At 38.8% G+C, this 15,863-nt stretch overlaps 1 protein-coding gene across 1 annotated transcript in view; it reads left to right on the top strand.

Moving 5' to 3' along the window:
- The window catches only part of DEUP1 (deuterosome assembly protein 1), a gene marked incomplete at both ends in the record, with an annotated part of 108,107 nt that overhangs the window by 25,901 nt on the left and 66,343 nt on the right, over positions 1–15,863 (top strand). The window contains 2 exons of the mRNA XM_082844060.1: positions 1,538–1,709; positions 3,111–3,206. Of these exons, the coding sequence (XP_082700186.1) occupies positions 1,538–1,709; positions 3,111–3,206 (268 nt within the window). The remainder of the gene's footprint in view (positions 1–1,537; positions 1,710–3,110; positions 3,207–15,863) is intronic.

Here is a 15,863-nt window from a genome sequence, read left to right as displayed (position 1 = left end):
GGAATGTTAGAAGACTTAAGAATGGCATTTTGTACTTAAAACCTCTGTGGTGTCAAAACTGGTGAATCTGCTGTTGAATAAGCCAATCAAAGGGACATCTCTTGTTCAGGATGATTCTGAGTACTTAAGAAAGGGATTCTGGAAATTCTGAGTTCTTTGAGTTCAAATACCTATTTCTAAACCTATTGCAACAGAGCTAATTTGTACTACATTTTTCAAGCAAGTTCTTATGCAAAACACCGTGTCTTTTGCTGTGTGGTATACAGGAAGGAGCTTAATTAAGATGGGAAGCAGCCGTCTAAGATCTAGTTCTGGCTCTTCCATTAATTAATGTGTGACCTTGATGTCACTGGGCTTCAGTTTTTTAAAAATGCTAAATGATCCTTAATTAGCCCTAAAATTCTGATTTGGTGAAACTAAATGGAGGAAATGATGTCTTTTACACCTGCCTCTCCTGCCTTCCTCCCAGTTACGCAAATATATTGGAAGCCCTATCAGCACCATTGAATGGATACTGAAGTAACTTGCTTTTCTCATCTGGACATTTGTGTGTTCTTTAAGCTGAAGTCTGAGGCCTCAACATCTACCTGCTTATCCAGGCTGAATGACTGGATTTATACCAGGTCCTTGTGGAATGCTTCAGCTTCTATGAAGGAGAACCCTGCCCTGGGAGCACTTAGCAATCTCTCCAACTCTCGGTCTCTATAATTCTAGTTATCATCGAGCGTCTTGTTTCAAACACAGTAGACCTTCCTAGACTCAAAATATTACCACTTTTCTGACTAATAGTATCCCCATTGTCTAAAATCTTACATTACTCTGCCCACACCTGCCCACTTAGATTCCTTCCAAAGAGATACCACCAGCCAGATCACACCAAGTTTCTCTCCCGAAGGAGCAGCAGTGTAGCCCAGATAGTACATTTGAATCTGGTCCTACCTAGCCTGGGCTTGTTCCTCTCTCCCTGGCAGGCACAATTGAAGCCCCAGCTGACCTGCCGTCAAACCTCCTCAACTTATTATAAGCACATAGGTATATGTATATTTACATGTAAGAGCATGGAATCATTTTTCATAATTAGAATTTTCCTTCGAATTAGCCCACTCTAAAATTAATTAATTAATTATTTTTAAACTAACTTTCTTTATTGTGACCTTATTTCTGATGTAATCCACACAATATTTTTTCATTTTAGGACTCCCTTGTCTAAGTCAAAACTTTTGGGTCAGGGAGATCCATGCATTACCACCAGTACATAAGAGAAATGCAGGCAGTGACTTTATCAATATATTGCATTATATTATGGCAGCAACGGTACTTTTTAAAATGCCTTTGAAAAGTATGTACACTGTTAGCTCTGAAATTAGCTTTTAGTTTTAATTTAAAACGTTAACCTCTGGTTTTCGGAATTCTTCCTATTTAAATAATTGAACAATTTGAGGAAATAATGATCAAGCTATTCAAAGCAAGACCGTAATTTTTCTTGTTCTCACATTTCACTCTTTTTAAATGTATTTTACTTTTCTACAATTGCCAGAGTTTCTCCTTGTGAGGCTGAGCTTCAGGAATTAATGGAACAAATTGACATCATGGTAAACAACAAAAAACTGGATTGGGAAAGGAAGATGCGGGCTCTGGAGACACGATTAGATCTTCGGGATCAAGAGTTGGCAAGTGCACAAACTTGTTTAGAACAGAAAGGTCAAGAGGTACTGCATAGATGTGTTAATAAATTGTTAATTCCTCAGACTGTTATAAATAGTATTTGTCCTGTCCAAATATATTTTTCATTACACATACTTTTTATCGGGCATCAGCAATAGCATTTATAGCTTGAAATTCTGTCACAGTGTGCTAAATGTATTCTATCAAATAAGCGGCAAGCAGAGCTTAAACCGGTAGTAATTTGCCAATGCAGACAGAAATAGAGTCTAGTCAATGTCATCTAGGAAAGTGAACAAACATTCACTATGTATGTGAAATAAATGCTGTTTGCAAGCAAAGATGTCCGTGCTTTTGCTGCTGTAGAAACAAAGTAGTCAACAAAGCTGTGCCTTTGGATGAGGCAGAGTTCAGGAGCATTTGCCTTTTCTCATCTGCTAGAAAAATCTTTCCTAAAAGAAGTAAAAGGTAAAGCCTCGATTGCAGAACAAGAGAGAAAACAGTTTGGTGAAGGGAGTGTGTGTGTACCTGGGCGCCCACTTGGGAGGAATGCCCTGGGCCCCGGTGAAGGTGCTTGTGGCCAAGCTGGTGATGGTAGAAGGAGGTCTGAGTGCTCCCGGGCCCGCAGAGGAGTTCAGGAAAGGCATACGCTTCACCTGATGTGGACTTTCATGTCTGTGAATTTTTCTTTGGGGTGAGGCATAAGAAACATGTTTACTGATCACATGCTAATAACTAAAACATCAAGTCAACTTGTTCAGGGGCCGTTTTTCTACCTCTAATGGCCTCTCAATGGAACTTAGTTTTTTGTCATGGTTAACTAAGTTAATGTTTGGCCTAGTTAGTTATCAATAGAGGCAGGTCATAAGACCTGGCATATGGAAGGGACTATTTTCTCATTTTTGTACCTGTCACAATACAGATGTGCGAGCAGGGGCCTCACCTACTTTTTAAGCAGACAAAGTCTGTAAGCCAAATCCCTAAGAACTCCTCTTAGACATTTTTCTTTTTCTTTTTAATTTGTTAGTCCTTATAAAAATGTAACAATTATTCCACAACACCACTAAAACAGAGCTCCCATTGAAGGTAGTAGCACCTAAAATAAAGGCTGAAGTGTGTCTGCAGGGGTTCTGCCCCAGGAATGATGACATAAGCCTCCCAAAAAGATAATGCGAAGTAAATTTTAAATCTTGCTTTAGAATGTGCCGGTGAGAAGGATCTTTTGTCAGACATCCATACCATACTGTCTTAATGTGTACCCAGTGGAATAGTGCTAGCTACATTTGGTTTCTGTGAATTTAATAATTAATAACTATTCTAAGAACCACAGTACAAATATTTATTCTTGGTTTGGTACAGCAGTTTTATTTGAACTGTACTCCTCTTTTGTACATTTTCTGATTTTGTCAGGCAAAATTTAGAAAAATTAAATTTTATTCTTAATTCAGGTGGGGTTACTTAGACAGAAGTTGGACAGTTTGGAAAAATGTAACTTAGCAATGACTCAGAATTACGAAGGACAACTACAAACCCTAAAAGCTCAAGTAAGGAAACTTATTACAATTTAGTATTATATGTTTTGGTATATGTTTTGACCTATAAAATTGTATTAATTTTGTTCAAATGAATTATTTTTAGTACAAGCAAAAGTTCTAGTATTTCAACTACAGGTTATGCGTTTGGCCCTGTCTTTCATTGTTTTATGTGTATTGATTTTGTCTCTTTTATTAGATTGTCAGCTCTGTATCCCTTTTACTCTTAGCACAGTGCTAGACTAATGGCTTTCTATTTATCAAGTGATTAGTAGGTTAATTATATCATGATAATTAGCTTTGTGAACAGCAACAACAAAGTATTATCTTTTGTAGTCACTACTTCCTAATAGGGGTGTCCTTTCTTCTATGGCAATTTAAAATATGGAGGTTTGCTATTATGAAATAGATATTTGAAAGAACAAAACTGGTCTTTATTGCTTTATTACTGGTAGGGCTGTTTCATAAATGAGAGGGCTTCTGCATATATGATGAGAGGGATACTGATTTCTTTCTGATTTATCCCTATATTATACTCCCCACTGTGCTAGGAAGCAAAAAGTCTTCTCTTTCTTCCCACAGGTGACACATAGGGCAATAAGCATCTGAGCATCTCAGGTCTCATAGGTACTGTATCCTTGCTTCACTTAGTAAATTAATCAATGGGAAATATGGTTTGGTTATGAATTTTACTTTACAACCAGCTTTCTCTGGAGTGCAGAGGTTTCACAGATGATAATATAGTTAAAAGAGCCCAAAGAAGTTAAAGTTCCTCCTTATGTACCTTTTTAGGGAGGTGATCAGCCATTACAATAGGAATATGAAGCACTTGATGCCACTTAATGGGTATGATCTTACAAGACTAGCTCTTAAGTCTACCTAGATATTTTGCCTGCAATTTAAATAGCTGCTGCTAGATGGTAGCTTGAATTATGAAACTTTATATGGGTTTTCCTAGTTAAGACTCTAAGCATTTAACACTTAAGTCAATCAACCTTACTTTTTCTATAAAGATGAAGCTCTAACATAGCAACATAAATATTGAATCACTATAATTTTTCAGTATAAACAAAGAGATCACAACCTGGAATAAGTTTGAAAAAATACAGAAATCTAGATACAAGTTAAGTACCATCTCTAAATTATATTTAACGAGTTCAGCCGTAGCTTACCAGATCTTTAATTTCTGGATTTTTTTTTCATGTCTGTTGTTAAAAAGTTTTGGGCTTGTTTACAGGCACTGAGCAGTCATTTAATATATGAATCCTTACCATTTGATGCTTTGCAGCTCTATTTTATTACTCAGCTGCCAGCTAGCCAACAAATGTCTTTACGGCAATTTTCACAAAAATTTGTTCTGTGTACTAACACTGAGAGCTTAGGAAATGCTATTTACTCTTCCTCTTCTCCTGGACATTCACAGTGCATAGTAGCGTATTACAGGCTGTGAGAAGTCTTGCTTTAAAAACATCCATTTAGCCTTTTTAATCCATCATTTTTCAAACATATTTGACCATGGAACCCTTTTGTTTTTTAAACTAAAACCAACTAACACCATAGCACAGCTACAATGTAAACACCATAAACAGGTATTTCATAGAATACACTTTGGAAACACTACATTGTTGTTGAGAGAACAGCCATATGCTTCCGCTGCAGTTTTCTGCCTCTCTTTTCTTCTCTGGTTAAAAGAAAGGAAAGGAGAGAGTTAGGGGGGAAGGCAGAAGAGAAGGAAGAGGAAAGGAGGGAAAAAGACAGGGAGAAAAAGAAAAGTACTATGTATTTGACTTGGTTTGCATAATAACTAGTAATATGTCATTTTTCTAACCAGAAAATGATATCTTGTGGCAAACATGCTTTTGTTGCTGCTGGCTCACTCTACTGCTTCTTTCTTTGAAATTCCTCATTTCTTTACAACCTTATTTTCCTAAAATTTCTTAAGGGTACATTTTACCACACTCTGCCTTAAAAAACTCAACTCTGTCAAAACTTTCTTGTAGAAATTGCTTCCTTTTATAAAATGGGATGTTTTCTTTTCCTTCTAACCATTATAAAACTATAATTATATATATATTTGAGATTTCTACTTCTGGAAAGATGGAGTCAATGTACTTTCCCCTATTCTTCCTGCTAAATGGAACTAGAAATCCTGGGCATTATTTATAAAACAATAAGAAGACTCTGAGAAGTGGAGAGGAAAGACAGACCAACTAGGACCTTGGGACCCAAGGAACAACATGGTGGTGAGTTCCTGGAATTTCTTTTTACCTCTTATATCCCAGACTGGATAACAGAGAAGCCAGCAACCCAGACACTCCAGTGGGCACAATCAAACAAAAAGAGCCCCAAGGAAAGCCTGCTGCCTACAACTGAAAAACCAGAAGAACAGACAACCTACCAAGATTAAACACTTTTAGATAATAACTGCTTGACACTAGCCAAAGGCCACAGAATAAGACTATGGCTGCAAACCCACTTCACCAGCACAGACTGAGTGGACAGCCTCGGTTCCACCCTTACTATCTATAATGAGGTAGCTCAGGCCCCAACCTGGATGGAGTCAGAGAAGACTGAGTGGAAATCCAGGAGTTTCATCGCCACGGGGTGTCAACAAGGCCCTCCCCAGCCCATGGTGTCAGTGGAGACCATGTGGAGAGCCTGGACTTCTCTGCCCATCTGGTGGTGATGAGGCAGCCCTCCTCCTCTTCTCTGGAATGGTATCCAAGGAAGCCTAATGAGGAGTCAGGACATTCACCACCTCTCCATAGTAACAGGGCTACGCCCCTCACTACAGCATCATTGAAGGCCGTGTGAGAAGCAGTAACAAGGCACCTATGCCCCTCCAATCAAAGTGTTGTCAGTGGAAAATGTGGGGAGGCTGAACTCTCAATCCCACTCAGCAGTAATGAGGAATACCTCCTCCCAGTTACCAGCTGAGGCCAAGTTAAGACCTGAACTTTCCCTGCCAGCTGACAGCAACGAGGCAGCATTCTATTTTTCCCTACTGGGATGTTGTCAGAAAAGGACTGCTAAAACACAATATTTAAATAAAATCTAGAGTCATGTAACACAATACCCAAAAATGGCCTCAGTTAAAACATCGCTCATCACACCGAAGACAAGGAAGATCTCAACTTGAATGAGAATAGGCAATCAAGAGACACCAACACTGAGTTGATATAGGTGTTAGAATTATCTGACAAGGAGTTTAAAGCAGCTATTATAAAAATGCTTCAGTGAGCAATTACAAACATCCCTGAAACAAATTAAATTAGAACGTTTTAGCAAAGAAATAAAACTAAAGAGCAAGCAGTTAGAAATTTTATAACTGAAAAATACAATAACCACACTAAAAAAATTCAATGGATAGGCTCAAAAGCAGAATGGAGAGGACAGAGGACATAATCAGTGAACTTGAACATAGCAAAATAGAAATTACCCAATCTGAATAACAGAGAGAAAACAGACTAAAAGAAAATGAACCTCAAGGACCTGTAGTATTATTACAAAAGGTTGAAAAATTGTATCATCAGAGTCCCAGAAAAGAGGAGAAAAAAGGGTAGGACTGAAAAAATATTCAAAGAAGTAATGACTGAAAAGTTTCAAAACCTGGCAAAAGATGGAAATCTACAGATTCAAGAGGCTGTGTGACACTCAAATATGATAAATCCAAACAAATCTACGCCAAGACACATCATGGTCAAAGTTCTGAAAACTAAGACAAAGTCTTGGAAACAGGAAGAGAGAAATAACACTTTGCCTATATAGAAAAGCCAATTCAGATAATGGATTTCTTATCAGAGACCATGGAGGCCAGAAGGAAGTGGAATGTTTTTCAACTGCTGAAAGAGAAAAAGTGTCAACCCAGAATTCCATGTTCAGAGAAAATATCCTTAAGAATCAAGAGGAAATTGAGAAATTCTCAAATGAAGGAAAACTAAGAGATTTTGTCAGTAATAGATCTGCTCTAAAAGGATAGCCAAAGGAAGTTCTCTTGGTAGAAAGGAAATGATAAAGACTTTTGAGACATCAGGAAGGAAGAAAAAAAATGGAAAAAGTGAAAACATGGGTAAATGCAATAGACTTTACTTCTCTTGAGTTTTCTATTGATAAATTGTTTGACAGCTGAAGCAAAAATTATAACAGTGTCTAAAGTGATTCTTAATGTATATTGAGAAATTTCTTAAAGACAATAATGTTAGAAATGGGTCATGGCAAAGGGACATAAAGAGAACTAAGATGCTGCACTTCACTTGAACTGGTAAAATGTTGACACCAGTAGATTGTAATAAGCTATGTATCTATAATATTACACCTAGAGCAATAACTAAAAATGCTATACAAAGAAATACATTCAAAAATACTATAGATAAATCAAAATGGAATTCTAAAAAATGTTCAAAGAACCCAGAGGAAGTCAGGAAAGCTAAAACAGAGAAAACAAAACCTGGATAACAAACAGAAAACAAAAAAAAATGTCAGGCTTAAACCCTAACATAATAATAATTACATTAAATGAAAATGGTCTAAATACATGTGTTAAAAGATAGATTTACAGAGTAAATTTTAAAAATGACCAAACTATATGCTGTGTTCCAGAAACTCACTTCAAATATAACTACATATGTAAATTGAAAGTAAAAAATAGAAAAAACAAAAAAAGATAGAATAATATATACCCCACAAATATTAATCAAAAGAAAGCAGAAGTGGTGCCAAAATAATTCAATGGAGAAAAAATAGTCTTTTCAACAGTGACAGGACAACTGGATATCCACATGAAAAAGAATTAAGTTCAACCCTTACCATAGACAAAAATTAACTCAAAATGGATCAAAGACCTAAATATAAAAACTAAATCTGTAAAACTCTTAGAAGAAAACATCGGAGTAAATCCTCATGATTTTGGATTAGGCAATAGTTTCTTAGATTTGGCACCAAAAGCACAAGAAAAATTAGGTAAACTTGATTTCATGAAAATTTTAAAAGACTTTGTGCTTCAGAGCACACCAAAAGAAAGTGAAAAGACAACTGACAAAATGGGAGAAAACATTTGCAAATCATATATTTGATAAGGGACTAGTGTCCATAATTTAAAAAAAAAACTCTTACTAGTCAACAGTAAAAAGAAGACCAAATTTTAAAATGGGCATAGGTATAAATAGGCATTTCTCCAAAGGAGATATATAAATGACCAATAAGCACATGAAAAAGTGCTGAACATCATTAGTCATTAGGGAAATGCAAATCAAAACCATAATGAGATACCCCTTCACACCTGCTAATAGCTATAACCAAATGATAGATAACAGCAAATGTTGGTGAGGATATGGAGAAATTGGAACCCTATACATTACCACTGGAAATGAAAAATGGTGCAGCCACTTTGGAAAACTGTTTGGCAGTTCCTTAAAAAGTTAAACTTAGAGTTTCCATGTGACCCAGCTATTCTACTCCTAGGTATATACCCAAGAGAAATTAAAACATATATCCACACAAAAACTTGTACACAGATGTTCATAGTAGCATTTTTCCATAATATCCAAAAAGTGGAAATAATCCAAGTGTCCATCAATTGATGAATGGATAAACAAAATGTGGTATATCCATGCAATGAAATATTATTCAGCCATTAAAAGGAATGAAATATTGATACATGCTACAACATGGATGAACCTTGAAAACATTATGCTAAGTGAAAGAAACCAGACACAAAAGACTACATGTTGTATGACTCCATTAATATGAAATGATCAGAATAGGCAAATCTATAGAAACAGAAAGTAGATTAGTTGTTGCCAGGCCTTGGGGAAGGAGGAAATGTGTAGTCCCTGTTAATGGATATAGGGTTTCTAACGGAGGTGATGAAAATATTCTGAAATTAGATAGTGTGATAGTTATACAACTATGAATATACTAGAAACCAATGAAGTATATACTCTAAAGGGTGAATTTTATAGTAGGTGAATTATATATCAATTTTAAAAACAATGTGAGAAGGAAAAAGGAGGCAGCAATGACTACATTACTGTCAGATAAAGTAGACACAATTGTTCACAGCTTTACTTATAATAGTCAAAAACTGGGAGCAACCAAAAACGTCTCAATACGTGAATGGTCAAACAAACTGTGGTTACATCCATACCATGGAATAATACTTAGCAATAAAAAGGAGTGAACTGAGTTCCGGGAAGATGGCGGAAGAGTAAGACGCGGAGATCACGTTCCTCTCCACAGATACACCAGAAATACATCTACGCGTGGAACAACTCCTACGGAGCACCTACTGAACGCTGGCAGAAGACCTCAGACCTCCCAAAAGGCAAGGAACCCCCCACGTACCTGGTTGGGGCAAGAGAAAAAACTAAACAGAGACAAGAATAGGGACGGGTCCTGCACCAGCGGGAGAGAGCTGTGGGGGAGGAAAAGTGTCCACACACTAGGAGCCCCTTCGCGGGTGGAGACTTCGGGAGGCGGAGTGGGGGAGCTTGGGAGCCGCGGAGGAGAGCACAGCAACAGGGGTGCGGAGGGCAGAGCGGAGAGATTCCAGCGCAGAGGATCGGGCCGACCGGCACTCACCAGCCGAGAGGCTTGTCTGCTCGCCCGAGCTGAGGCTCCGGCTTTTGTCGGAGCGCCGGGAGAGGACTGAGGTTGGCGGCGTGAACACAGCCTGCAGGGCGTTGGTGCGCCGCGGCTGGCCGGGAGAGAGTCTGGGGAGGGGTCTGGGCCTGCCGAAGAGGCAAGAGACTTTTACGTCCCTCTTTGTTTCCTGGTGCACGAGGAGGGGGGATTGGGAACGCTGCTTGGGAGAGCTCCGGAGACGGGCGCGAGCCGCGGCTAAGAGTGCGGAGCCCAGAGACGGACATGGGACGCTAAGGCCGCTGCTGCCGCCGCCAGGAGGCCTGTGTGCGAGCGCAGGTCACTAGCCACACGCCCTTCCGGGGAGCCTGTGCAGCCCGCCGCTGCCGGGGTCCCGGGATCCGGGGACGGCTCCCCCGGGAGAGCGCACGGCGCGCCTCAGGCTGCAGCGTCACGCCGGCCTCTGCCGCTGCAGGCCCGCCCTGCACTCTGTGACCCTCCCTACCCCCCGGCCTGGGTGAGCCAGAGCCTCCGAATCAGCGGCTCCTTTAACCCCGTCCTGTCTGAGCAAAGAACAGACGCCCTCCAGCGACCTACACGCACAGGCGGGGCCAAATCCAAAACTGAGCCCCTGGGAGCTGTGAGAACAAAGAAGAGAAAGGGAAATCTCTTCCAGCAGCCTCAGAAGCAGCGGATTAAAGCTCCACAATCAACTTGATATACCCTGCATCTGTGGAATACCTGAATAGACAACGAATCATCCCAAATTAAGGAGCCCTGTGGATGAAAGGCTCTTGGTGCTGCAGCCAGGACTCAGTGCTGTGCCTCTGAGGTGGGAGAGCCAACTTCAGGACACTGGTCCACAAGAGGCCTCCCAGCTGCACATAATATCAAACAGCAAAAATCTCCGAGAGATCTCCATCTCAACGCCAGCACCCAGCTTCACTCAACGACCAGCAAGCTACAGTGCTGGACATCCTATGCCAAACAACTAGCAAGACAGGAACACAACCCCACCCATTAGCAGAGAGGCTGCCCAAAATCATACTAAGTCTACAGACACCCCAAAACACACCACCAGACGTGGACCTGCCCACCAGAAAGACAAGATCCAGCCTCATACACCAGAACACAGGCACTAGTCCCCTCCACCAGGAAGCCTACACAACCCACTGAACCAACCTTAGCCACTGGGGACAGACTCAAAAAACAACAGGAACTACGAACCTTCAGCCTGCAAAAAAAAAAAAAGGAGACCCCAAACACAGTAAGATAAGCAAAATGAAAAGACAGAAAAACACACAGCAGATGAAGGAGCAAGATAAAAACCCACCAGACCTAACAAATGAAGAGGAAATAGGCAGTCTACCTGAAAAAGAATTCAGAATAATGATAGTAAGGTTGATCCGAAATCTTGGAGATAGAATGGACAATAGAATGGACAAATTGCAAGAATCAGTTAACAAGGACCTAGAAGAACTAAAGATGAAACAAGCAACGATGAACAACACAATAAATGAAATTAAAAGTACTCTAGATGGGATCAATAGCAGAATAACTGAGGCAGAAGAACGGATAAGTGACCTGGAAGATAAAATAGTGGAAATAACTACTGCAGAGCAGAATAAAGAAAAAAGAATGAAAAGAACTGAGGACAGTCTCAGAGACCTCTGGGACAACATTAAACACACCAACATTCGAATTATAGGGGTTCCAGAAGAAGAAGAGAAAAAGAAAGGGACTGAGAAAATATTTGAAGAGATTATAGTTGAAAACTTCCCTAATTTGGGAAAGGAAATAGTTAATCAAGTCCAGGAAGCACAGAGAGTCCCATACAGGATAAATCCAAGGAGAAATACGCCAAGACACATATTAATCAAACTGTCAAAAATTAAATACAAAGAAAACATATTAAAAGCAGCAAGGGAAAAACAACAAATAACACACAAGGGAATCCCCATAAGGTTAACAGCTGATCTTTCAGCAGAAACTCTGCAAGCCAGAAGGGAGTGGCAGGACATATTGAAAGTGTTGAAGGAGAAAAACCTGCAACCAAGATTACTCTACCCAGCAAGGATCTCATTCAGATTTGATGGAGAAATTAAAACCTTTACAGACAAGCAAAAGCTGAGAGAGTTCAGCACCACCAAACCACCTCTACAACAACTGCTAAAGGAACTTCTCTAGGCAAGAAACACAAAAGAAGGAAAGGACCTACAATAACAAACCCAAAACAATGAAGAAAATGGGAATAGGAACACACATATCGATAATTACCTTAAATGTAAATGGACTAAATGCTCCCACCAAAAGACACAGATTGGCTGAATGGATACAAAAACAAGACCCATATATTTGCTGTCTACAAGAGACCCACTTCAGACCTAGAGACACATACAGACTGAAAGTAAGGGGATGGAAAAAGGTATTTCATGCAAGTGGAAACCAAAAGAAAGCTGGAGTAGCAATTCTCATATCAGACAAAATAGACTTTAAAACAAAGACTATTAGAAGAGACAAAGAAGGACACTACATAATGATCAAGGGATCAATCCAAGAGGAAGATATAACAATTGTAAATATTTATGCACCCAACATAGGTGCACCTCAATACATAAGGCAAATACTGACAACCATAAAAGGGGAAATCGACAGTAACACATTCATAGTAGGGGACTTTAACACCCCACTTTCACCAATGGACAGATCATCCAAAATGAAAATAAATAAGGAAACACAAGCTTTAAATGATACATTAAACGAGATGGAGTTAATTGATATTTATAGGACATTCCATCCAAAAACAACAGAATACACATTTTTCTCAAGTGCTCATGGAACATTCTCCAGGATAGATCATATCTTGGGTCACAAATCAAGCCTTGGTAAATTTAAGAAAATTGAAATTGTATCAAGTATCTTTTCTGACCACAACGCCATGAGACTAGATATCAATTACAGGAAAAGATCTGTAAAAAATACAAACACATGGAGGCTAAACAATACACTACTTAATAATGAAGATATCACTGAAGAAATCAAAGAGGAAATCAAAAAATACCTAGAAACAAATGACAATGGAGACACAACGACCCAAAACCTGTGGGATGCAGCAAAAGCAGTTCTAAGGGGGAAGTTTATAGCAATACAAGCCCACCTTAAGAAGCAGGAAGCATCTCGAATAAACAACCTAACCTTGCACCTCAAGCAATTAGAGAAAGAAGAACAAAAAAACCCCAAAGCTAGCAGAAGGAAAGAAATCATAAAAATCAGATCAGAAATAAATGAAAAAGAAATGAAGGAAACAATAGCAAAGATCAGTAAAACTAAAAGCTGGTTCTTTGAGAAGATAAACAAAATAGATAAACCACTAGCCAGACTCATCAAGAAAAAAAGGGAGAAGACCCAAATCAATAGAATTAGAAATGAAAAAGGAGAGGTAACAACTGACACTGCAGAAATAAAAGAGATCATGAGAGATTACTACAAGCAACTCTATGCCAATAAAATGGACAATCTGGAAGAAATGGACAAATTCTTAGAAAGGCACAACCTGCCAAGACTGAATCAGGAAGAAATAGAAAATATGAACAGACCAATCACAAGCACTGAAATTGAAACTGTGATTAAAAATCTTCCAACAAAGAAAAGCCCAGGACCAGATGGCTTCACAGGCGAATTCTATCAAACGTTTAGAGAAGAGCTAACACCTATCCTTCTCAAACTCTTCCAAAATATAGCAGAGGGAGGAACACTCCCAAACTCCTTCTACGAGGCCACCATCACCTTGATACCAAAACCAGACAAGGATGTCACAAAGAAAGAAAACTACAGGCCAATATCACTGATGAACATAGATGCAAAAATCCTCAACAAAATACTAGCAAACAGAATCCAACAGCACATTAAAAAGATCATACACCATGATCAAGTGGGGTTTATTCCAGGAATGCAAGGATTCTTCAATATACGCAAATCTATCAATGTGATAAACCATATTAACAAACTGAAGGAGAAAAACCATATGATCATCTCAATAGATGCAGAGAAAGCTTTTGACAAAATTCAACACCCATTTATGATAAAAACCCTGCAGAAAGTAGGCATAGAGGGAACTTTCCTCAACATAATAAAGGCCATATATGACAAGCCCACAGCAAACATCATCCTCAATGGTGAAAAACTGAAAGCATTTCCACTAAGATCAGGAACAAGACAAGGTTGCCCACTTTCACCACTCTTATTCAACATAGTTTTGGAAGTTTTAGCCACAGCAATCAGAGAAGAAAAGGAAATAAAAGGAATCCAAATCGGAAAAGAAGAAGTAAAGCTGTCACTGTTTGCAGATGACATGATCCTATACATAGAGAACCCTAAAGATGCTACCAGAAAACTACTAGAGCTAATCAATGAATTTGGTAAAGTGGCAGGATACAAAATTAATGCACAGAAATCTCTGGCATTCCTATATACTAATGATGAAAAATCTGAAAGTGAAATCAAGAAAACACTCCCATTTACCATTGCAACAAAAAGAATAAAATATCTAGGAATAAACCTACCTAAGGAGACAAAAGATCTGTATGCAGAAAATTATAAGACACTGATGAAAGAAATTAAAGATGATACAAATAGATGGAGAGATATACCATGTTCTTGGATTGGAAGAATCAACATTGTGAAAATGACTCTACTACCGAAAGCAATCTATAGATTCAATGCAATCCCTATCAAACTACCACTGGCATTTTTCACAGAACTAGAACAAAAAATTTTGCAATTTGTATGGAAACACAAAAGACCCCGAATAGCCAAAGCAATCTTGAGAACGAAAGAAGGAACTGGAGGAATCAGGCTCCCAGACTTCAGACTATACTACAAAGCTACAGTTATCAAGACGGTATGGTACTGGCACAAAAACAGAAAGATAGATCAATGGAACAGGATAGAAAGCCCAGAGATAAACCCACGCACATATGGTCACCTTATCTTTGACAAAGAAGGCAGAAATGTACAGTGGAGAAAGGACAGCCTATTCAGTAAGTGGTGCTGGGAAAACTGGACAGCTACATGTAAAAGTATGAAATTAGATCACTCCCTAACACCGTACACAAAAATAAGCTCAAAATGGATTAAAGACCTAAATGTAAGGCCAGAAACTATCAAACTCTTAGAGGAAAACATAGGCAGAACACTCTATGACATAAATCACAGAAAGGTCCTTTTTGACCCACCTCCTAGAGAAATGGAAATAAAAAGAAGAGTAAACAAATGGGACCTATTGAAACTTAAAAGCTTTTGCGCAGCAAAGGAAACCATAAAGAAGACCAAAAGACAACCCTCAGAATGGGAGAAAATATTTGCAAATGAAGCAACTGACAAAGGATTGATCTCCAAAATTTATAAGCAGCTCATGCAGCTTAATAACAAAAAAACAAACAACCCAATCCAAAAATGGGCAGAAGACCTAAATAGACATTTCTCCAAAGAAGATATACAGAGTGCCAACAAACACATGAAAGAATGCTCAACATCACTAATCATGAGAGGAATGCAAATCAAAACTACAATGAGATATCATCTCACACCAGTCAGAATGGCCATCATCAAAAAATCTAGAAACAATAAATGCTGGAGAGGGTGTGGAGAAAAGGGAACCCTCTTACACTGTTGGTGGGAATGTAAACTGATACAGCCACTGTGGAGAACAGTATGGAGGTTCCTTAAAAAGCTACAAATAGAACTACCATATGACCCAGCAATCCCACTACTGGGCATATACCCTGAGAAAACCATAATTCAAAAAGAGTCATGTACCAAAATGTTCATTGCAGCTCTATTTACAATAGCCCAGAGATGGAAACAACCTAAGTGTCCATCATCGGATGAATGGATAAAGAAGATGTGGCACATATATACAATGGAATATTACTCAGCCATAAAAAGAGACGAAATTGAGCTATTTGTAATGAGGTGGATAGACCTAGAGTCTGTCATACAGAGTGAAGTAAGTCAGAAAGAGAGAGACAAATACCGTATGCTAACACATATATATGGAATTTAAAAAAAAAAAATGTCATGAAAAACCTA

The sequence above is a fragment of the Leucopleurus acutus genome (assembly GCF_964270905.1).
Source record: "Leucopleurus acutus genome assembly, chromosome: 8".
NCBI classification, from domain to species: domain Eukaryota; kingdom Metazoa; phylum Chordata; class Mammalia; order Artiodactyla; family Delphinidae; genus Leucopleurus; species Leucopleurus acutus.
Note: the sequence above shows the minus strand (reverse complement) of the source record. Positions and strands in the feature narration are given on the sequence as shown.